Source organism: Odontomachus brunneus, unplaced genomic scaffold, assembly GCF_010583005.1.
Source record: "Odontomachus brunneus isolate Ranch 3 - 2012 unplaced genomic scaffold, Obru_v1 Obru_scaffold_003, whole genome shotgun sequence".
Taxonomy (NCBI): Eukaryota; Metazoa; Arthropoda; class Insecta; order Hymenoptera; family Formicidae; genus Odontomachus; species Odontomachus brunneus.
Window position 1 is genome coordinate 2,162,941 of NW_022639453.1, and position 13,258 is coordinate 2,176,198.

The 13,258-nt window shown below is 30.6% G+C and overlaps 2 protein-coding genes across 18 annotated transcripts in view; one reads left to right on the forward strand and one right to left on the reverse strand.

Moving 5' to 3' along the window:
* The window catches only part of LOC116843919 (probable phospholipid-transporting ATPase IF), a 48,276-nt gene extending 41,175 nt beyond the window's left edge, over positions 1 to 7,101 (reverse strand). The window contains exons 1-3 of one of the 13 annotated variants that reach the window (XM_032814925.1): positions 6,996 to 7,072; positions 2,732 to 2,789; positions 2,484 to 2,668 (exon numbers count right to left, since the gene is read on the reverse strand). In XM_032814925.1, coding sequence (XP_032670816.1) covers positions 2,484 to 2,486 — 3 coding nt within the window. In that variant the 5' untranslated portion in view covers positions 2,487 to 2,668; positions 2,732 to 2,789; positions 6,996 to 7,072. Of the gene's footprint in view, positions 1 to 1,410; positions 1,961 to 2,483; positions 6,077 to 6,995 lie in introns of those variants that run through there. The other 12 variants (XM_032814970.1, XM_032814890.1, XM_032814884.1 and 9 more) reach the window with 12 other exon arrangements.
* Positions 7,102 to 9,566: 2,465 nt separating this feature from the next.
* LOC116843904 overlaps positions 9,567 to 13,258 on the forward strand; it is an 8,373-nt gene continuing 4,681 nt past the window's right edge. For 2 of the 5 annotated variants that reach the window (XM_032814817.1, XM_032814847.1), the window contains exons 1-3: positions 9,567 to 9,713; positions 9,824 to 10,041; positions 12,349 to 12,588. In XM_032814817.1, the coding sequence (XP_032670708.1) occupies positions 9,877 to 10,041; positions 12,349 to 12,588 (405 nt within the window). In that variant the 5' untranslated portion in view covers positions 9,567 to 9,713; positions 9,824 to 9,876. Of the gene's footprint in view, positions 9,771 to 9,823; positions 10,042 to 10,767; positions 11,917 to 12,348; positions 12,589 to 13,258 lie in introns of those variants that run through there. The other 3 variants (XM_032814837.1, XM_032814827.1, XM_032814857.1) reach the window with 3 other exon arrangements.

Here is a 13,258-nt window from a genome sequence, read left to right on the forward strand (position 1 = left end):
TATATATATATATATATATAAATCGATTTTTATTTATTTTGTGAATAAATATCAATGTATCACTTATACTTATAACATACGTCTTATTACTGCGGATTACCATAATTCACTATTTTGACCCTTTATATTTTGGGAAATATTGACTTTTGGGACTTGGTGCAATGATAACTTTTTATCAGCATGGCGAAAACTATAACATAGTGAAATTTCAGCCAATTTGACCGAAAACCATTTTCCATAGGTTTTGTGCGGGGTCCTTAAAAAGTGTTCTTAAAATTTATGTCAGTGTAATCTTATTCAAAACGAGTGACAATTTATTCAAGATAATGAATATATTGTCATTCAAAATCGTAAGAATGAATATTTCAATCAAGTTTAATCCTTCATTTGGCGGACTTTACAAAATTTAAGAAACAAATTTTCAGCGTTTAAATGAAGTTTAAATGATATTTATTTCTTGAACGCGGTTATATGTTTCTAAAATATTTTTTTACTTATAATAAATATGCATAAATCTAATAGCGAAGATCGAAACTACTGAATACCGATGAATAGAACATAATGAAATGTTGCTCCAGAGTAACAGTACTAAATAAATACGTTTGCATCTATCGTTGTTGTATGTAGCTCATAAGAAATCGATATTATTTAAGAGTAAGGTTAGAACAACATTGCCAAATAAAGGGTTAAATGGATTCTGATTCTGATTCGATGGTGAATTCCATACGAAGGCTTAAATGTTAGAATTATTTAGAATATATTTCTTTTCGTATATATATACGCACACAGACACATATGTAATATATCAGATTCATTGTTGAATTTTTTAGTAAAGACATCCACTCGCATCAAATGATGCAGAGTTTAGAGTTTAGAATTTATTCTACATGTGAATGAGAAACTGCACACTGAGAGAAATTATCCGATTAAAAATTAACAAACGGATATTTCCGATCAAATTCTGATCAATTTTTATGTCCGATCAAGATATCCGATTAAATTTAATCGGATATTTCCGATCATAATGGCATTTCATTAGATAAATTGATCTAAAATTATGAACCAATATTTCTCATTGGATGTTTCTTGATTGGATACAAAAATTCATCAATATTTTTATCAGAAATATTCGTTTGTTAATTTTTTATTGGATAATTTCTCTCAGTGCACGAATTCGAATTACTCGAGTGTCGCTCCTCATTTTTAAGTGGAATTTCATTTCAAGGAATTTAGAGAGACACGAATATGATGGTCGTTCACAGAAGCACGACGACGACGACGACGTGTGTCACGAAATAACAATGAGATGTACGAGTAGACCGACTCGATGGAAATCGTACAATTGTATTTTAAGCAGTTAATTGTGCAATTATTAAATCGCTGATTTTCCACGTCGTACATTTCACTCACCAATAGGCAAAAGTACTCGATGCGTTCACGATTTGAACACCGTGTCACCCCTCTCTTCGTACAAATCCACATTGTATTTTTACTTTCATTGCGTTCTTATTTTCACCGATAAATTTTTTAAACGCACGGTCGAGCGAGAACGCTCACGATGCTCGAGCATCATAGAACTAAACGTCGATTAAGTTGGCAGGTGTTAATGATCGTCGTTGCCTATACACGTAGGCAGAATTTGCACCTCCGACAAAGGTCGCGATTGTTAAACGCGGCTTCGACTTAACTTCTCTCATTTATAGGTATATGCCAGTTTCGTTCGACGATTCCGGTTTATGGCGACATCGTCGCATTATTACACGTTTGAGATGCTCCTTCTTAGGACCGATTGTTCCAACTTCTTGGTAAGCTGGTTGACAGTTAAATTATACGTCTGTCTCTATCTAATTTGAAAAAAATGAAGACAGACGTATGATATCAGTATGAACTGTCAAGTAATTTACCATGAAGTTCCAAGAAATTGGAACAATCGGTCCTTAAGGGACGTCTACATTGGAAGTAAGTAGTAAGAAGTAAGAAGTAAGAGTAAGAAATTGACCAACAGTAGAATGTGAGAAGAATAATCAACTATGATTGGTCAATTTCTTATTTTTACTTCCTACTTCTTACTGCTTACTTCCAATGTAGACGCCCTTTTAGACTTTCTTCTACGAGAATAATACTGCAATTCTAGACAAAATCGTAAAACTCGTAACTCGTAAGACGTACGAGTCGTAAGACTCGTAAAAACTTATGAGTAGATTTGCAATTCTATGCGGACCGTATGTCATGTGGTAACTCGTAAATATCTACGATTTTTTTTCGTAAGCTACGACTTTATAATTTTACGATTTACTCGTATATTTGCTTAGCATTGCAGCATAAGTCTCGCGTGAGTTCGGATATCGTCAAGTCGAGCTAGAAGCTTGCGTTTTCAGAATTTCGGTAAACAAGTGTCTGGACGATAAGATGAAGTGCCACTTATTGAAACGAGACATCACGTTGCTCGGAAAAACTTACATGCACACATAATGTTGTCTTACCATTTTACGTGATGTTACGATGATATTTGCAGCGTGACCTTAACAATGAAAGTTAACTTGTATCGCTGTCTAGTCTCGAGCGTTTTTCCCCTTCTTTATTTTTGCACTCGTATGATAAAGAGGAATAACTGATAAATGCACAAGTCACTGTATTTATCGTATTTTCATTATCGTCTGCTAGATATCTTTTACATGGACGGATTGTTACTTTCTTTATTTTCCTTTAGCATTTCTTTGTTAACACTTACGTAACCGTTCGCGCGGAAGGTACCGCAAATAAATTTGCGAAGTGTACCGAATATTTGTCTATGGAAAAGATAAATTATCATCGCGTACACATGCAAATATCAAGGTGGTACGCGATAACGAGTGAACGCGAATTCTTCAAGAGTGGACGAAACGAACCCAATAATATCCCAATAAAAACTCAATAAAAATGAATGCAATATATTCTTTGTTGTAATCGCATGCCGCTCAATTATGGTATTTGAATGTGCTCACAAATATCAAATGTCCAAAGTCTGTATTAAGTGTTACTTGAAACTTGTTTCATGTAAGATGCTCAGATTTGAAGTTATAGTTAGAGATGAGTTTTATTTGAATTGTATAATACAGAGCTTGGTACGAGTTCGTTACACATTTCGACCGATTTGTTCTGCTTATTTTATTTACCTCATCGCCCCGCGCGCAACCTTTAAGCTGCTCGAGACTCAGGAGCGTATGACTTGTAAATGTATGTTTCTAATAGTGAGAAATTATTAGAAATATATGTTATGTTTACAACAGAGTGTTGTAAAAATATTAATTAAATTTTTCTTAATATAATAATTTAAACAAATATGTTTTAATTTAACTAATTAGTAATTGATTTAAGTAAAATCAACCAAAGAATGTTTGACGATTGATTTTAACGAATTCAGTTAAATTCAATTAACAATTGATATGAGCGAAGGGAATCAAAAATAATTCAATGAATAATTGAATTTGGCAAATCTGATTAAATTAATAATTCTGGAATTATAGTTAAATCTGATTATAGCAAATCTGATTAAATTAATAATTTTGGGATATAGTTGTCTAATTAATATATTAATAATTTATTGTATACATCTAAAAAAGAAAAGAAAAAGAATAAAGAAAAAATAAGAATAGAGAACGCATGACGTTCAGCGTTTTAGTCGCACTTCTTACTCGCTGATTCACATATGTTATTTAAGTTTTACTTCTACTAAAGTGACTATTAAAAATTTTAATCTACTATTTCTCGTAAACTATTATACATTGACATTGAGAGTTACATTAGGCTTTATTAGAGAGATGGAATTGCTATATTGACATATTTAAAAATCTGCTAAATCCAGGATATTAAAGGTTGATCATCCTTTTGTAAATTCAATTTTTAACAGAACAATCTTTAACTCATATTAACTTATATCAGTTGTCAATTAAATGATCTTCAATTGAATTAGCTCATATTAATTACCAATTAAACACGATAATTAATTTACAAAATAATTACTCGCAATTATAAGTCACATGCTCCTGAGTCTTGAGTGGCTCAGGTGAGATAAAGGGAATAGTGTTAGGCGAAGTAAGTTCACAATCGGTCGGAATGTGCAATGCGTGCCGAGTTCTGATATAATATATGTTGATATTACATTTGTTATCATGATTAAAAAATTCACATCTAGCTCTAAGTGCAAATTTAAGTGTCTCGTTTGAAGCAAGTTTCAAGTGAGATATTTAAATGAGAATTTAGACTTGTATTAATAGTCATTATTTGAAACTTATCTCAGGTGAGTTACTTAGACCCGTATTGATAGTCGTTATTTGAAACTTCTTTCAAATGAGATACTCGAATCTGAATTCAGAGTGAAATAAGAGTTGAATTTTTCAGTTGAATCGCGATTGCAGATATAACGTCATATGTATCATATAATTCAACTGAAAAACTTGGATCTAATTCTGAGTGAAAATCTAAGTAGTTTGTCTCATGAGACAAACTTTAAGTAACGACTATTAATACAAATCTAATACCCGTTTCTACCAACTTTGATTAAACTTAATCAGCTGGCTATTCCAATGGAATTGACCGATTGCATTTCTCTTTGTCAGAATTAACAGATGTGACTGGTTAATTCCGTTAGAATAACCTGCCTATTAAATTAACTAAAATGAGTAAAAACGGGCATTAGATACTTAAATTTAGAATTAGATTTAGAGCGAATGTTTTAACTTTGAATCAGCATCATATAAATACGATATATATCATCGCGTATCGTATTTGACATCATATTTCGATGACGTATATCATACGTGACATCATATTTATATAATGATAAATGATTCAATTAAAAAGTTTAAATATAACTCTAAATTTCTAGATCTAGATCTGAATATATTGAGACAAGTTTCAAATAACGATTATTAATATGAGATTTAGGCCCGTATTAATAGTTATTATTTTAAACTTATTTCAAATTAAATATTCAGATTTGAATTCAAAGTTAGATGAAAGTTTTTCAGTTAAACTGCGATTACAGATATAAATCTCATATATATATTTTTTAATTTAACTAAAAACTTGGATCTGACTAAAAATCTAAGTATTTCACATAAAACAGATTTCAAGTGACACAACTTTTAATACAGGACTTAGAGCTAGATTTTTAATTGAATCGCGATTAGAAATATAATATCAGGGATATGATTTAAGTGGAAAACTCTGATATAATTTGAAATTCAGATTTGAGTATCTCATATAAGATAAATTTCAAGTAAATTACAAAGATCGGTTGAAACGAACCAAGTCTCTGAGTTGAGTAAAGATTGCATCAACTGCAATCGAATTAAATCGAATAAAAATTAAGTCTGTTAGTAATGTGATACAGGAATTTCAATAAAACAATTTAGTTAAAAGTAAAAGGTTCATAAAACCTGAAACGTAGTTACACGAACGTTCAAGTATTCTTTCAACCAATAGAAAGGTTCAATCTAACTGTATCTAAATAATATAAGTAGTTCTATTCTCTGGACGGAAGGTAAATCAGAAGTTAAGTATATTGAGCTAATGTCTTTGGTAATTGGACGTGTTTGCAAGATTTATTCAACTAGAAGATTATTATGATAGGTTTCCCAAGATTATTGAATAAGTTACAATATGAACAGTGTTCGGATTCAGCAGCTATCGATAGGTTGCGCTGGCTATTTTGTTCGCTTGCTGATATATTCTATTCGCAGAGTAATATAAGCCAGTAAAGTGTCACTACTTGAAGTTTTATATGATATGAATACTGCCCGAGAACTAATTGTTTTTGAGAGGTCCATTTTCTTCAAGTTTTTTGGCTTCTAGCATGCTCGATATTCAATTATCATATTGTTAAATTGAAACTTTATTGTTAAGTTAAAATCGTTAATTTTTTTTGAATAATAAACGGAACAGACACTGTTTAAATTAACGATCTATTACGGTACATATCATATAGAGGAAGAATTTCATGAAATATTACATTATGATCTCTTTAATACTGTATGTAGCTTATTCAACTCCGGAGAAAGATTGAATTAAACTTTTTATTCGTTACTACATTTGAGAACTCATTTAGTTACCATTATTTTTCAGATCAAATCAACACCATGGTTGATCAATTTTGCTGAATACTTAGCTCGTTTAATACAAATAAAAGATTACAGGAATATTAAAATTATGGTGGAAAAATTGAAGCAATTAGTTCGCCGTACCCAGAAATTGAGTTTGTTCAATTCGATTCTAGTTGTTCCAATCGATTTTTCTTTATAGTGTATTAATGCGGGCTTAAAAAACGTCTTAGGTCCGTATTAATAATTGTTACTTGAAACTTATCCCACATAAGATACTCAAATCTGAATTTAGAATTATATATGAGTTTTCTTTCGAATCACATAATATGCACAACATTACATTTGCAATCGACATTTAATTGAAAAACTTACATTTAATTTTAAATTCATTTGAGTATTTTAGATTAGTTTCCGATAATGACTCTTAGTAAGACTTGTATTAATAGTTGTCATTTAAAAAGGGTTCTATTTCAGATACTCAGATTTTTTATTAAAAAAAAGTTAGATCCAGAATTTTCAGTTAAATTATGATGTGTATCATTTATATTTGTACGATAATGATTCTTAGTAAGACCTACATTAATAGGTTATCTAAAAAGAGTTTTATTTCAAATACTTAGATTTTTATTTTAAAAAGTTAGATTATTCTCGAAATTTTCAGTTAAATTATAATGTGTATTATTTATATCTGTACCCGTGATTTAATTGGAAAACACTTATCTAATTTTGAGTTCTAATCTCAGTATCTCACTTAAGATGAGTTTCAAGTAATAACTTTAATACAGGCTTAAAAGACTCCATTTGTTTTTAAAACGTCTCTCAGATCTTTCTAATATTTAAAAAATTTTTTTTCGTGCCGTCTGATTAGCAGCGAGATTCGCGACTAGTTATTCGATTGAGCTCGACTCGCACCTCACCAGATTTTCTTTCAAGCTGACACGCGTTATGCTTGTTTGCGATACTTTCCGCGAGCGGAATTCGCGTGCGCGCCCGTTATCGGCAACAACCGAGAACGTAACTGAAGATATCTAAGCGTGAAAACGAATAAGGAAATCTTTATCAAGCAATCTACGCATCTACCCCCGTCGTCCACCAGTGATTAGGGATACGAGCTGTCGCTTATCGCGGACGGTTGATAACGCCAACAAACTCCAACTTGACGGCTCTTTCGTACTTTCGTCACATGCGCTTTACGTCTATCTACTGCAAATCGTAAATCCCCGATACCGGTCTTGCGACATATGTCTCGCGAGCGTATATCTAACGTTACATTAGCAATCGCGGATGGTAAGACCGAGTTATTGAATTTGGAAGGCTTTCTCCCAGTTTCTGAAATAGCGATCGCTTTTTCAGGAAAAAGGTTTCGTCTATAATTATAGTCGTCGATGGACAAATCTGGAGGGACAGCACGATATAAGAAAGTTGTTTGAGATAAGAGATGATCAGTGTGAACAATAAAAATAATTGAGACATTGAAACGTAAGGACTGACAATAAATCTTTATCAAGGAATTTGCATTCTTACATCCGGCTTTTATTTCTCGGCAATTGCCCAATATGTAACGTCTTAATCGGGAAAATGGATAGCACATTCGATTAGAATGCGGCAGAAAATTCATAGCCATTAAATCCGTGTTTTATCGACAGATATGTCTGCTGATACTACTTGATAGCATGTTGATAATAGAAATCGAGTAGGATCTATATTATATGCCATTCAAAAGTATTTAAATGCTGGCGAAACGGGTCCTGTTCAGTCCCTGTCGTCAATCCGCCGTAATTTAATCAACTAACTTTGGTAGAAATTTCCCGATAAACACCAAGTATCAGTAAGATAACATCGATGTTATAATGTTAGCTCATATGGTATCATATGGTATATTATATAACATATACATAACATGAAACAGTTACATAATATACTATTGAATTGATTGAACTGACATTATAACATCGATGTTATCTTACTGATACTTTGTGTTTACTTATGGTTACTTTGTAATTTGTGTTTACTGGTTTAATGCAGTTTTCGAGCAGTTATATTATACAATTATGTTCGTTTTATCTACTAACTCAAGAATAAAACTACTTAGGATCCCAACTAAGATGTAACACCTTTCCTGCAGTTATTAAGAGTTATTGTTATATGAAAGTTGGGCAAAATTGGAATCTTTTTACTGTATTAAAACAAAACAAAAAATAGAAAGCTATTCGATTGATTAATAATCAAGTCTGCTGCTTATAAAATGGTTTGATCTAATAGTGTCTCATTTTTATGCGTGATTTTTAATTAAAAACTTTTAATGTTAGTGAAAGTCATAGTGTAAGAAATATTTGATGTGTAATATATATTTTCACGTTTTTTTCTTCTACGTGATATCGTTCACAGGTATCGAATGACATATGTCCTTTTATCCATTTTTGTAGTTGTACTATTTCATCAAGTTTCAGTTGACCTTGATATATCTTATCAAGGATATGATTCTGAGTAACTTCCAAAAATTATCAGTTGGAAGTCTCTGTTTATTAAAAAGTTATTAACCATCAAAGTAGCTATTAACCATTGTAAGTAGCTATAGCGTCCTTTCTGATATATATATATATATATATATATATATATAGCATAAATAAAAAATCATATGAAATGTGTAGAAACGTTTAACAATAGTACATGTGTAATGACAGTAAATATCAACAAAGTATATTCTTCTGTATTAACGTTAACTATCATGTTTTCTAAAGATCTTTGTTTATAACTTTTTTATGGAGACAATAACCGTTGGCTAGAACTTTTCAAATGTTACTCATAGACGTATCCTTGACAATATATGTGAAGGTTAAGGTCATCGGCGGGATATCTGTTAATCTAAATAATTACGAATGATCAGTGTGATTCCCTTCACTCATATCAATTATATAGTAAGAATTTTGCGTTAAATTTTATACATTTCACATGCCCCAAATGATCTACTCAAATTTTTGTGTTAATTTAACACAAGGCGAAGATGTTAAAAAATAATACAATTATTATATTAAAATGTAACATAAAAACTTTAACGCCGACATTATTTTGAGCCAAATTTTATGTAAAATTGACATATTTATAATATAGAATGTATATATATTATTTTCACGCTGAGAAAAATATACTATTTACTTACTGTTACTTTTTTTTGTTATGTTGTTTTAAGATGTAATCAATTTACAAAGAATTTTTTGAATTATGTGCTGTTTAATTGATTATATTGATATTTTAAGCCATGATTTTGCTCGATTTGATTTAATTAAATTAGCATATCGCACTATCGCTATTACAATATAAATTATAAAATTGATAAATCTCCGCTATTGTCCGCAATTATGATAATAATATAGTTAAGAAACCGCGTTTGTATTTCAAAGAATATCGTTAACCTCTATTTTCTTGAGAATGTCATTTTGACAGACAACAAATTGTATTTATCGATTTTGATTAAACTTCTTAGATATTATTACGTGCTACATAAACACGCGTTTCTTTCCTTACATATAGAAACAGTATCTAAGAATTTATCGCGCATTATATTTCGCGTCTAATCCCCACGCGAGAGGTTTTATCTACAATTTAAAATTACGATACGTAACGTTGAAGGTTAGTTTTCGAATTTGGCAGAAATTATTTTTATTGAATTATACAATATAAGATAAGGTAAAGAATATAGTTCGAGAGAGTTTTGCGAAAATTTATTTTTTTCTTTGTAGATCAACAGTAATATATCGAGTGTTAATTTTAGTAAGCAATTTCAAATATTAAAATGCGTCAACTGGAAATAATGTTAAAGATTCGCAATATGGACGAAATGATGTCGAACCTAAAGGATATATGTTCTAATTTTGGGAAATCTATTTTCAAGAGAAATCATATTGATGTCTACTTTCATACGAATTTGTCTGAAGGTTTAGTGTTGCGAAAATACGAAGTGAGTATTGGTGCAATTTTCTTATTTAACTTGTCCTTATGATATTTTATATTATCTGTGCATTTGTGATATTTTTCCAACTGAGGAGAAAGGCGCATATTGTAGTGTTTTTAAAGAAATTCTTTAAATTACTTTATATTATTACGCATAGTATTCCAAAAAAAAAAGTCAAAATTTTACGAAATCACAATATTTGTTACTCTAAGAAAAGTTTGCATTAACCAATGTCTTTTTCAGATGTTTACCGAGATAGAGCTATTTAAATATACAGTTGTAAAATTACTGATAAGAAAAAAACATTATTTTTTATTAATTTTATAATATTTACTTTCTATGTAAAATATTTGTTACAATTCATGATAAATTAAAAAAAAAATATACCGGCAATAGCAATTTACTTTGCAACTCATGTAAGAATGTATAATAGAGATACTCACATGAGAAAAACTTATAGATAAACTCAAAGATAAATAACACGCCATGTTTTTACACGATTTACAAAGTGCATTAACCCATTAATGCCCAAATGTGCTGAAATTTTACATTGATTTGAGCCATTTATTTTACTACGAAAATGAGGTCTATTGTTTATAAAGAGTATCATTCCTACCAATTTCGATGTCACTCTATCGAACAGCATTAAGAAAATTAAAAAATAATTGCAATTTATGCAAAATTTTTGCAAAATAGAATTAAAAAACGCTTATTTTTAGGGCTAATTTTTTCTTCTTCCGTTGTTTTCTCCATAAAAACGTGTTAGTATCGGAAAAATGTCTAAAACGTGTTCCCAACACTTAAAACTTAAAAAATATGCCATGTGTATTTTTTTCAACAAATATGGCAATACCAAAATGACGGTCGATTTGAAGCGCTTAATTCGAATTTTTGTTTATATTTGATTATCGAAATTGTTTTAGGATCAACATTACTACAAAATTACATAGTAATTTACATAGTAATTACATAATAATAGGAAGAAGAAAAAATAGAAAGAATAATAGGAAGAAGAAAAAATTAACCCTAAAAACATGCGTTTTTAAATTTTATTTTGCAAAAATTTTGCATAAATTGCGATTTTTTTTTAATTTTCTCAACGCTATTCGGTAGAGCAACATCGAAGATAATTCTTGACATGGCAAATATATATGTTTGAGAAAAAACAAAAAAATAAAAAAATTGTGCCTTTTGACAAACACAACAAAAATGTTTCAGATATGGTCAAGATGTATCAAATGTCCTGTATACGGTAGTATACTCTGTAGTACGGTTTCTAATAATTATTGTTCGTATAAACATTTTTCTACAGCATATAATAAATTTTCAAAAATTCCGTCGTCAACATTTTAATCCATTAACGTCCAAATGTGCTGAAATTTTACATTGATTTGAGCCATTTATTTTACTACGGAAGTTTGTTGTTTATAAAGAGTACCATTTCTACCAATTTCGATGTCGCTCTATCGAATAGCGTTGAAAAAATAAAAAAAAAAAATCGCAGAGAAGATCACGTTGTTATAAGTTGTTGAATTTCATTCGATGTCGGCTATAAGATCGTCCAAACAAAAATGTAATGTTCCATAAAAATGTCCTTGACTTTGAAATCTCTGAAAAAATAGTCGTGAAAAAACATTTTCCTATTATCATAATTTTTCCCTCAAACAATATTACTTTTTTTTTAGGTACGTTTCTTTATATCATCAAACATAACAGAAATATTTTAGGTTGTCAATATATATGCGCGCGAAACATCATGTATATTATTTCCTTCTTATCAATAATTTTGTCAGTGTTTGTTTAAAGTTATATCAGAAACTGTTTTTAGAATAGGATATGTTAGGCGCTGTAGCTTCATTCCCCGTAAACATAGAAGAAGAAGTAGGATATATGTTTATAAATTTTTCTTCTTAGAACAAAACTCGGCACGCGTTGCACATTTCGACTGATTTTCGACTTGATCCGTCTAGCGCTATTCTCCTCTTATTTGATCGTACTGTACGAGAATCGCAAGCTGCGAGTTGTTTGAGTCTCAGAAGCATATGACTTTTAAATATATATTTATAATAATAAAAAGCTATTAGAAACATATGTTCACAAGTCACACCTCAGTCATAGGTTGTGCACGGGACGATGAGATAAGAAATAGCACTAGGTGGGGCAAGTCAAAAATCGGTGGAAATGTGTAACGAATGCCGAGCTTTGTCTTAAAATAACCGATATATCATGACCTTCTCGAGTATTGACCTTTCCCTTTAGGTTATCATATATATTATATGTATGACTTAAAAAATATTTTCTCTCGCTGTGCAGGACAATACTGGAGAATTAATTATATTCGAACAGAAATATGTTAATGACATAATAGATCGTTGGTATGAATATATGGGGTTACCTATACCAATGGCGGAGGAGTTTCTAAATATTTTATCACTAGCCAACGGTCATAAAATAACTATTTCGGTTAAAAGATGTACATATCTCCATTTCCTTGACATATTTAGTGTAATGATTGACAAGGTCGAGGATTTGGGCAATTTTGCAATCATACAGGTTTGCAGGCTTTCCAAGTAGCAGACTCACGTCAAAATGACGTCAAAAACTGATCATAACTGATCGATTGACAAGTGACTAAATAACGACGTCTTTAAAATATTTTTTTTGTGACGTGTTAATAACGTTTCTGTCAACAAGTTGATAGAACAGACTTTTCTCTTAACAATGACGTATTATTGATGTTTAAAGATGTTATTAAAACATCATTAAGTCGTCTTAAAATGTCGTTATCGGTCTGTGATATTAGACTGTCATTTTGATGATATTTTCACATTTTTCATACCTTGGTCATTTTTGGTCATAAACTGATCAGATTTGGACGTTATTTTGACGTGAGTCTGCTATTTGGATTCTACGTAGAAATTGTTGATGAATTGATGTTACAGCGCTCAGAGGCTGATAGGCAAATCGACATTGGCTGCGTTCAGCAGGACACAACGGTTGCACAATTGTTTTAAGATTTTCTGCTGAACGGTACTTAACGCATTCAGCGGCGCAACATGTTTACTTAGCGGTCGCCATATTTTTCAGCGAATTAAAAGTATGCTGAATTCAAGCACAACGTGTTGAGCAAAATGGATGCTTCCAGTTTTATCGAAGCACAATATATATACATATATATATATATATATATATATATATATACATATATATATATATATATATA